The sequence below is a fragment of the Pyrgilauda ruficollis genome, unplaced genomic scaffold, assembly GCF_017590135.1.
Source record: "Pyrgilauda ruficollis isolate IOZ18807 unplaced genomic scaffold, ASM1759013v1 scaffold208, whole genome shotgun sequence".
NCBI classification, from domain to species: domain Eukaryota; kingdom Metazoa; phylum Chordata; class Aves; order Passeriformes; family Passeridae; genus Pyrgilauda; species Pyrgilauda ruficollis.
This window is the reverse complement of record NW_024520096.1, coordinates 318,712-329,246: the sequence shown is the minus strand read 5'-3', so window position 1 is coordinate 329,246 and position 10,535 is coordinate 318,712. Positions and strand designations below refer to the sequence as shown.

Sequence of the window (10,535 nt, the reverse complement as noted above, 5' to 3'; positions counted from 1 at the left end):
AGAGCCCTGGAGCATGGCCGGGATTGGGGAGAAGCTGAACAGAGCCCCAGAACTGAGCTGGGACTGGGGGAGAACCTGAACAGAGCCCCAGAACTGAGCTGGGACTGGGGGAGAACCTGAACAGAGCCCCAGAAGTGAGCCAGGATTGGGGGAAAACCTGAACAGAGCCCCAGAACTGAGCTGGGATTGAGGGAAAACCTGAACAGAGCCCCAGAACTGAGCTGGGATTGAGGGAAAACCTGAACAGAGCCCTGGAGCATGGCCAGGATTGGGGAGAAGCTGAACAGAGCCCCAGAACTGAGCCAGGATTGGGATAAAACCTGAACAGAACCCCAGAGCTGAGGCAGGATCAGGGAAAAGCTTTTATTGAAAGCCACTCAGGGCTGGGATGGGCACGGGGAGGGGTCACTCGGGGGTCACTCCAGGGGTGACTCTGGGGGTCATTCCGGGGTCATTCCGGGGTCATTCAGGGGTCACTTCCTGCGGTGCTGCTTGCTGGGGTCGTCCTTGAAGAACTCGTTGAAGCCCATGGTGATGCAGGCCAGGAAGCAAACGTACTCCTTGAAATCCACCTCGCTGTCCTTGTTGTGGTCCAGGTCGTTCATCAGCCGCCTGAACTCGGCCTCGTCCATTTGTTTCTGCCGGGGGAGAGGGTTTGGGGGGAGGGTTCGGGGGGGGAGGGGCTGCTCCTTCCCGCCCCTCTCCCCTTCTCTGCCTCAGGGAGGGTTTTTGGCCTCGGCAGCTGCAGGTTAGGGTGAGCTGGGCAGTGCCAAAATTAGCAAAAGTGCCTCCCGGAGGTGGAAAAATTTAGCAAAAATAAATAAATAAATAAATAAATAAAAATCGCCTCCCGGTTGAAACCACAAGCCAAGAAAGGGAAGTGAGGGTTTAAAAAAGAAATGATGAAAAAAAAAATGGAAATCGGAGCGTGATTTCCTTTGCCGAACCAAATATTTCCGTGGGTTTTAAAAAAAAAAAAAAAAAATACTTTTTTTAGAAGGAAAATTTAAAGGAAAAACGAGCCCCTCGAGGCCTCCCCTTCCCCAGGGAAGCACGAGCTCCCTGAGGGACGAATCCATCCGAATTTCAGAGACCCCAGAACCCGGGGCTGCTCCTCTCCTTGTCCCTCCACCCTCCCCGAGGGACACCTGGGGACGTCCCCGCGGCCACTCACGCTCCCGAAGACGGGCAGCTCCTTGTTGAGCAGCTCCTTGAGCTCGGCCTTGCTGAGCTTGTACTTGTCGCCCTCCTTGGCCGAGTACTTGTGGAAGGTGGTGACCATGAGGGCCATCGCCTGCTCCAGAGGACACGCCATGGCCGGCCTGGGGACACGCGGGGCTGCCGTCAGCTTTTGGGGGTGTCCCGGGCAGCTTTTGGGGGGAAGGGGAGCGGGGACTCACCGGCTCAGCGCGGATCAGCTCGCCCAGGGGTCGGGATGAGGCGCCGGGGCACGGAGGGTGTTTATAGCCCCGGGAGGGCGGCGCTGCCCCCGCGACACCCCCGAGCCCCCGGGCCCGCCCTGCTGCTCCCTGAGAGGGTTTCGCCCGCGCCTCATTTTTGGCTAACGAGCTGTGTGATCTCATTAATGAGCTGTGTGATCCCGTTAATGGGTTCTGTGAGATCCCATTAACGAGCTGTGTGATCTCATTAATGAGTTCTGTGATCCCGTTAATGAGCTCTGTGAGATCCCGTTAATGAGCTCTGTGATCCATAAATGAGTGAGCTGTGAGATCCCGTTAATGAGCTCTGTGAGATCCCGTTAATGAGCTCTGTGAGATCCCATTAACGAGCTGTGTGATCTCATTAATGAGTTCTGTGATCCCGTTAATGAGCTGTGAGATCCCGTTCATGAGCTGCGGGATCCCATTAATGAGTGAGCTGTGTGATTCCATTAATGAGCTGTGTGATCCCATTAATGAGTGAGATGGGTGATCCCGTTAATGAGTGATCTGTGTGATCCATTAATGAGCTCTGTGATCCCATTAACAAGCTGTGAGATCCCATTAATGAGCTGTGTGATCCTATTAATGACCTGTGTGATCCCGTTAATGAGTGAGCTGTGGGATCCCATTAATGTTCTGTGAGCTGTGAGATCTGAGCTGTGTGATCCTATTAATGACCTGTGTGATCCCGTTAATGAGTGAGCTGTGTGATCCCATTAATGAGTGAGATGGGTGATCCCGTTAATGAGTGATCTGTGTGATCCATTAATGAGCTCTGTGATCCCATTAACAAGCTGTGAGATCCCATTAATGAGTGAGCAGTGTGACCCCATTAATGAGCTGTAAGATCCCATTAATAAGCTGTGAGATCCCATTAATGAGTGAGCTCTGTGATCCTATTAATGAGCTTTGTGATCCCATTAACGAGCCGTGTGATCCATTAATGACCCGTGTGACCCCACAGCAAGGGGGTGCGGGGTGCCAGTCACCCCTCAAGGCCCTGGCATTGTCCCCTGGGTCACCAGCCCCCCCAAAAGTGTCACCGCCTTGTCCCAGCTTTGTGGGGGGCCCCGGTACCCCCAGGACCGGTGGTGCTGACCCCAACCCATCCCACTGCCCCCAAAGTTTGGGGCTGGGGAGGTGGCACCGGGGTTATGTGGGCACAGCCCGGCAGGGCCGTGTCCTCCCGCGGTGTCCCCATGATGTCCCCGCCGTGTCCTTGTCCCCCAGGCCCTGAGCTGAGCTGGGCCCGTTTTCCTCGGCACAAAGTGACACTGGGGACAAGGGTGGCACACTGGGCACCAGCCAGCACAGGGGGGTTGGTGCTGCCCCCCCCCGCGGGGAAAGGAACACCCCAAATTCTCTGCATGACAAACGTGTCCCTGTCCCCCCATCTCCTCCAGGGCTGGGAAAGGGACACGAGGAGGCGGGAAAATTCCCAGGATTATTCCCCAAAATAGGACTTGGGGGTGGCTGTCCCAAAGCACAGAGACCCCAAGGACGGGGGTCGAGGCCGGATCTCCGGGTCCCGGCGGAGCCGCGCCCGGCCCGGCCCCGCACCCCCCGGGCTGAGTCACGGCCGGGCCTCGCCCCGCGGGGATTCCTCGGCCGTGACTCAGCCCGGCCCCGCCCGCTCCCACGGGGACAGCCCGGCTCGGCTCGCACGGGAGCCCCGGGCTGCTCTGGGGGGGCTGCGGGAGCGGGAAGCACCCGAGGGGCGAGAGGGGGGGGGTCCCGGTTCCGCGGTGCCGCCCCCCACCCCGTGACTCGGGGGCCCCCAGCGCGCTCCAGATCCACGGCCCGGTCTCTTCCCGGTGGGAAATTCCCAGGAAAAGCCAAAACTGCCGGGCCCGGGATTCCTGCAGAGCGCCGGGAGCTCCGCCCTGCCCAGCTCGGGGGTCCCGCGGAGCTTTGTCCCCACCCCGGCTGGGGTGCTGGGACAGGAATTGGGGTGGGGGCAGCCGTGGATGTGCGGATGTTCCCCCCCCGACTCGGGGGGGACACGGAGGGAGCTGCAGGGACAATCGCGGCCGCGGTGCGTGCTGACACCCCGTGGTGGCTCCGGGGCACTCGGGACCGGCCTTGTCGCCAGCCCAGGCAAGGCGTGACACGGCGGTGGAGGGCGGGGACCCCCTCCCTCATCCCTCCCCCCCCCCCCCCGCCCCTCCCGCGACGGCAAAAGCTGAGCGGCACCCGCTGCTCCTCCGAACTTTATTGCTGCAATAAATAACAACGGTGTGGCACCCGGCCGGGACCGCGCCGCCCCCCGGGCAGGGGGAAAAGCTCCCTTTGCTCAAGGAGACCCCCCCAGTTTGGGGGCGAGCCTCAAGGGCAGAGGGGGGGCTGCCCGTGCTGGGATTTCTGCCGGCGCAGCGCTGAGGACAGACAGAATTCCCGTCCCAGAGCAGCGGGAGCCTCTTCCTCTGAGAGGAGGGGGGCAGAACAAGGAGGAACCCCCCCGAGGCTGCCACAGCTTTGCCCCCCAAATCCCACCCGCGGGGGCTGCCCGCCCCTGCCCCGTTCTACTCGTGGGGACCTCGGGGTCCGGAGGCTCGGGGCGGGCACAAAGCGGGGTTCGTGGAGGAGCGGGGAGGGGTCCGGGGGGGTCCGGGATGGATCCAGCAGCGGCTACTTGGTGTGTTTGACACTCTGCTCCTGCTGGCGGATGATCTGCGCGATGGGGCTGGCGATGCCGCCTATCAAGGTCCAGTACTCCTCGAAGCTGATGCGCCCGTCCTTGTTCTCATCCAGGTCGCAGATGAGCTTGTCGGCGGCGCGGCGGTTCCCGGTGTCCTGAGGAGAGAACGGAGCCGCTCAAGCCGTGCTCGGGAAGGGGAAACCCCCCCGAGACCCCCGCCCCGCAGCCCCCCACGGGCTCACGGTCAGCATGTGGTTGAGCTCCCGGCTGAGCATCTTCCGAAAATCCTTCTTGCTGATGCGCCGCGGGTTCTTGCAGCAGCAGCAGCGGCTCGAGTACTTGTCGAAGTTGTTCACCAGCACCTGCACGGCCCATTCCAGCTCCGTGCACTCGGCCATGGTTCCCTGCGGGGGCGGCGTTCAGCTGAGACCCTCGGGAGTCTCCACCACAAACCCATCCCCCGCGGAGCGTCGAAGGCCCGCGGGCGCGGGTGGGGTTCTCATCACTCACATCACCCCCAAAAAAATCCTCTCTGCCACCTGCGCCAGCCCAGAATTCCCCGCCGGGCCGGGCCGGGCCGGGCCGGTGATGACGGCCCCGGTGCCGCGGGGCTGAGCAGCGCCAGGGCCGCGGCCGGCGCTTCCCAGAGCTCATTAGGGAGGAATGGGGCAGGAATTACCAGCCAGCCCTCCTGTTGCTTCACGGCTCCGGGAACGGCCCGGCGGGGCAGGTCCCGGCCTGCCGAGCCACCCCCCGCCCCGTTCTCCACAGCTCAGGGTCCCCTCCTGGCTGTCCCCTCCTGTCCCCTCCTGTCCCCGGGCAGGAAGAGCTGGCTGGGCCCAGCAGGATGGTCACCGTCACATCCCGGTGACAAGGACACGGAAACTGCGTCACCTTGGCAGGACTTGGCTCTTTCCTGCCCCGCCGGTGGCCGGGAGTGGGGACAGCTGGGCTCGGTGGGTCCCTCTGGTTCCACGCTGGTTTGGGGACAGCAGCGAGCGCCACAGCCACCGCCACGTGGACCTTGAGCGCCGAGGGGTGGCCCAGCACTGTCCCCACTCTGGGGACATCATCTGAGGGTGTCCCCAGCCCGGCTGCTCGCTCTGGGACCTGCCCCGTGCCAGAATTTGGCTGCTGTCCCCTCTCCTCAGCCTGACCCTGCCCAGTCCAGCCCCAGGGAGGTGACACCGGGCTCAGCCACGCTCTCTCCTTGTCCCCACGTGCCTCAGCGTGGCCCTGTGTCCTCCCACGCCATCCTTGTCCCTCTGCTGCCACGTCCTGAGGTCACTCCATCACCCCGGGGCTGGGGACTGTCCCAAACTCTCGGGATTGTCCCCAACTCTCAGGACTGTCACCAGGGTGGCCTTGGGGCTGTCTCACAGCGATTCCAGCCCAGAAACCCAAAGGATTTTGGCAAAAACCCCCTCGGCACCCCCTGCTGTCGCTCAGTGACATCGGTGTCACCTGTCCCCAGCGCCCGGCCCGTCCTTGGGGCACCGCGGCTGCTGCTCCGCCGGTGACTCACGGCACGGCCCCGGGGCCAGCCGGGGGCACGGGGCACTGCCGGGTGGCACACGGGGACACCGGGGTGAGACCCGGCCCCAGCTGGGTGGGACGGGCAGCCTGGGGGTCTCCAGCAGCTCCCCTCGCTCCCACCCCTCCTTTCTCCTCTCCCTCTCCTTCCTCCCCTCTCGCCAGTGCCCAGAGCGGGGACACAGAGCCGAGCACGGCCCCAGCGCTGCCTGGCCCCGCCGGCAAATCCTGCTTTTCCAGCGGCAAATCGCCCTTTTCCACCAAAAAAATCCTGATTTTCCACCAAAAAGTCCCCCTTTTCCACTGTCAAATCCCATTTTCCACCAACAAATCCCCCTTTTTCACCAAAAAAACCTGCTTTTCCACCTGCAAACCGCCCTTTTCCACTGGCAGATTCCCTTTTCCACCAAAAAATCCCCCTTTTCCACAAAAAAGTCCCCCTTTTCCACTGTCAAATCCCACTTTCCACCAACAAATTCCCCTTTTCCACCAACAAATCCTGCTTTTCCACCAACAAATCCCCTTTTTCCACCAAAAAAATCCTGCTTTTTCACTGGCACATCCCCCTTTTCCACTGGCAGATTCCCTTTTCCACCAAAAAATCCCCCTTTTCCACAAAAAAGTCCCCCTTTTCCACTGTCAAATCCCACTTTCCACCAACAAATTCCCCTTTTCCACCAACAAATCCCCTTTTCCACCAACAAATCCCCCTCTTCCACCGGCAGATCCCCTTTCCCAGGATCCAGACCCCTCTGGCTGCCCCAGGCCCAGCTCCCCAGCGCCAGGGAAGCTCCGCGGGTGCCGCCGATCCCGTCCCGGTTCCCCCCCGGTGACCCCGGCCGGTCCCTCCAGCCCGGGCCCCGCTCCCGAAGGATTCCAGGAATTTCCACCTCCCAGCCTGCAGCCGCACACCCCGGGGCTCATCCCGGCCAAATATCCATCCCGGGGCTCCCGAGGCCGGCTTCCCCACCCCGGGAATTCCCGGGGAGCCTCACCTGCATCCTGCCGGGGTCCCGCAGTGTCCGTGTGTCGCCGCTGTGACCTCGCGGGCGGTGGCAGCCGCTGTCGCCGCTCTCTCCTCACCTCGCACCCATCCCGCCGGCCCAGCCGGGTTTTTAAGGAGGCTCCCACCCCTCCCTGACGTTCCCAGGGCGTTCCCGGAGCGGGGCTTACCTGGGAAATGGTTCCCCGAGGTTGCAACACCGGGACGGGTCGGAGCGAGCAGGGACCCGCAGCGGCCCCGGCTCCTCCCGGGGCTCTTTCGGGGTTTTTGGGGTGGTGGGCTGGGTGTGGGGAGCGCCCCAAAGACCCCACGGGCTGCACGAGGGCTGCCAGCAGCGGGGAGCGGGCGCAGAATTCCCGCCTGATCCTGGAAATTCGCTCATCCCAGCTCCAACCCAACCCCAGGCACTGGGGGCAAATAAAATCCTTAATTTGAGCCTAAACCACTCGTTCTGGTGCTGGCACGGGTTTGGGGCGAATAAAATCCTTAATTTGGGCCAAAAACACTCATTCTGGTGCGTGCAAGGGGCTGACCCAGGTTTGGGGTGAATAAAATCCTTAATTTGAGCCTAAACCACTCGTTCTGGTGCTGGCTCAGGTTTGGGGTGAATAAAATCCTTTATTTGAGCCGAAACCACTCGTTCTGGTGCTGGCTCAGGTTTGGGGTGAATAAAATCCTTTATTTGAGCCGAAACCACTCGTTCTGGTGCTGGCTCAGGTTTGGGGTGAATAAAATCCTTTATTTGAGCCGAAACCACTCGTTCTGGTGGCTGCAAGGGGCCGGCACAGGTTTGGGGTGAATAAAATCCTTAATTTGAGCCCAAAGCACTTGTTCTGGTGCTGACACAGGTTTGGGGTGAATAAAATCCATTATTTGGGCCCAAACCACTCGTTCTGGTGGGTGCAAGGGGCTGACACAGGTTTTGAGATTAATAAAATCCTTTATTTGGGCCCAAACCACTCGTTCTGGTGGGTCCAAGGGGCCAGCACAGGTTTGGGGTGAATAAAATCCTTAATTTGAGCCCAAACCACTCGTTCTGGTGGGTCCAAGGGTTTGGGGTGAATAAAATCCTTAATTTGAGCCCAAAGCACTCGTTCTGGTGTGCGCAAGGGGTCAGCACAGCTTCGGGGCCCTGTCCAGCACTCAGCCCTCTCCGGCTGCCCTGGGACGGATCAGGCTCTTCCCTGGGCTGGTAAAGTCCCATCCATAATTAATCATCCCCTCAAATTGCAGGCCCGGTGTCTCCCAGAGCGATGCGATGGCGAGATCAGATGCCGGCCTTATCGGGGAGGGCGCATCTGAGGATGCAAAGCAGGAGGTGATTTATTCCACCTGCTCCCAGCACCTCTGCAACTCCCTCCCATCCCGGAAAAAACGTGTCAGCTCTGCCCCGGCCTCTTCCTAATCTCGGCTGGGGAAGGAAGCAAACCTGTTCTTTGGGCCGAGATGCTGCGGGGCGTTCGCGGCCGAGTTGACGCAACACCCCGGCAGGGTGGGAATCCCTCCCGAATCGCTCCCGAATCCCTCCCGGATCCCTCCCGGAGCCTGCAGGCGAACAGCTCACGCCTGAATCACGGCCTTTCATCGCCCTGCTCCCCTGGCAGATGTCACAACCGCATCCAGGCCCTTATTTTTACAAGGCATCCAGGGCGTGTGCCCCGAGCAGCCAGCGGCCCGGCCCTTGGGGAGCCCGGGGAGGTCGGGGTTCCCCTGGTGCAGCTCCCTCCCACCCCAAAATGAAAGTTTGGGAGGCGTTTGGGGTCTGCAGCACCACGGGAGGCTTTGCAGAGGGGGCTTTTGTTGGCGTGATGTTTCTTGAATGATTTTTTTCAGCCTCCGCTTTTCTTGTCGTGATGTTTCTTGAATTATTTTTTTCAGCCTCTGCTTTTCTTGTTGTGATGTTTCTTGAGTTAATTTTTTCAGCCTTCGCAGAGGGGGCTTTTCTTGTGATGTTTCCTGAATTATTTTTTTTCCAGCGGGATTTCTTTTCTTGGGGAGAGGAGAAGCCTCAGCTCCTCGCGGGTTTGCTGCCTTGGAGTATGAAGATTGTTTATCCGACGCGTGAATTGTTTTAACTGAACGGCCAACCACGGCCAGCTGTGTCAGCTCCTGGTTCGGGGCAAATTTGGGAGCTAAAATTAGCAAATTTGGGAGCTAAAAGCAGCACGGAGTCAACCCAGGAGAGTCAGACTCTAAAAAATCAACCACGAGTTTCCTTTATCATCCTTGTTAAACCTTCTGCCTGTGTCCTTTTTCTGTATTTTTTACTAGAGCTTTAGGGTAGCATTATTTAATATTCTCTAATATTAATTATAGATTATTCTATTATACAATAATAATAAAATAACAAATTATTTTATTATAGTAATTTGTCTGTATCTTTTTCCTATATTCTTTAGTATAGCTTTAGTGTGGCATTCTTTAATATTCTATAACATTAATTATATTCTAGAATATAATAATAATAAAATAAATTATTATAATAATTTGTCTGTATCCTTTTTCTGTATTCTTCAGTATAACTTTAGTGTGGCATTCTTTAGTATTCTCTAACATTAATTATAGATTATTCTAGAATATAATAATAAAATAAATTATTTTACTATAATAATTTGTATCCTTTTTCTATATTCTTCAGTGTAGCTTTGGAGTAGCATTCTTTAATATTCCCTAACATTAATTATAGATTATTCTAGAATATAATAATAAAATAACAAATTATTATAATAATTTGTCTGTATCCTTTTTCTATATTCTTTACTATAGTTTTAATGTAGCATTCTTTAATATTCTCTAGTATTAATTATAGATTGTTCTAAAATATAATAATAAAATAACAAATTATTATAATAATTTGTATCCTTTTTCTATATTCTTCAGTATAGCTTTGGAGTAGCATTCTTTAATATTCCCTAACATTAATTATAGATTATTCTAGCACATAACAATCATAAAATAACAAATTAACCTCCTAAAACCGCGGAGTCAGGTTCACCATTTTCCCCCTTCACCCTAAACCCCAAAAGCCACCGCAGTGACCTCCAGGGTGGGCATCGTGCCCCTCACCCGCATCGTTCCCCTCCAGAACATTCCAGAGGCTCGCCCAGGGGCTGGCTCACGCCTCAGGAATTGTCGCGGCGGTGTCACAGCGGTGTCACAGCGGTGTCCCCACGCTCCCAGCCAGAGCTCCGGGCAGCCCCATCTCCCCTTTGCCCCCATCCCCATCACCCCGACCTGACACATTTCCTGCCTCCAATTACCGCCACACCTTTCTGCTTCGTTTCCACCGGGGGAACGATAAATAATCATTCCCGTTGTGAAATCCGGGAGCAGACTGCGGCCGAGCCGCGGTGCCAGAGGTGCCACCAGCCCGGCAGGACCTGTCCCCTGCCCGGATTTTATCATCCCTTTGCTTTCCTCCCTCTCCAGGCGCTGCCGAGGCGCCCACGCCCTCTCCTTATTTTTATTTTTTTTTTTAAATCCTCCTTTTTAGGGTCCCCGCAGCCTCCTCCAGGATGTGCAGCCCGCTGGGAAGGGAAAAGTGGGAAAACCGGGTGCTCCGGCCCTTCCCTGGCTCCGCGGCAGCCGCGGATCTGCGGCGTTTTGTTCTTTCAGGATTTGGTGGAATTTCACCCAAATCCCGACTTTTCCCGGCCCGGCTGGGGTCTTACTCACGGCCTCGCAGAACTTGGGGCTTTCCAAGCCTAGGAATTTGGGGTGTCCCAGGATTTTGGGGTTTCCCAGGATTTTGGGGTTTCCTAAATTTTGGGGTTCCCCAGGATTCTGGGGTGTCCCAGGATTTTGGGATGTCCCAGGATTCTGGGGTTTCCCAGATGTTGGGGTTTCCCAGGATTTTGGGGTTTCCCGGGGTTCTGGGGTTTCCCAGATGTTGGGGTTTCCCAGGATTTTGGGGTTTCCC

The 10,535-nt window shown here is 57.4% G+C and overlaps 2 protein-coding genes across 2 annotated transcripts; both read right to left on the bottom strand.

Moving 5' to 3' along the window:
- Positions 1-473: 473 nt before the first annotated feature.
- Positions 474-1,526, bottom strand: LOC121353511 (protein S100-A4-like). The gene is made up of 3 exons (XM_041467405.1): positions 1,401-1,526; positions 1,175-1,322; positions 474-638 (listed from the first exon to the last, which is right to left on the bottom strand). Exons 2-3 carry the CDS (start codon positions 1,313-1,315, stop codon positions 474-476), a joined length of 306 nt encoding a protein of 101 aa, XP_041323339.1. The 5' UTR covers positions 1,316-1,322; positions 1,401-1,526.
- Positions 1,527-3,639: 2,113 nt separating this feature from the next.
- On the bottom strand, positions 3,640-4,918 carry S100A16 (S100 calcium binding protein A16). Its single transcript, XM_041467408.1, has 3 exons — positions 4,760-4,918; positions 4,323-4,484; positions 3,640-4,235 (listed from the first exon to the last, which is right to left on the bottom strand). The coding sequence occupies exons 2-3, from the start codon at positions 4,476-4,478 to the stop codon at positions 4,071-4,073; spliced, it is 321 nt and encodes a 106-aa protein (XP_041323342.1). The 5' UTR covers positions 4,479-4,484; positions 4,760-4,918; the 3' UTR covers positions 3,640-4,070.
- Positions 4,919-10,535: the final 5,617 nt, after the last annotated feature.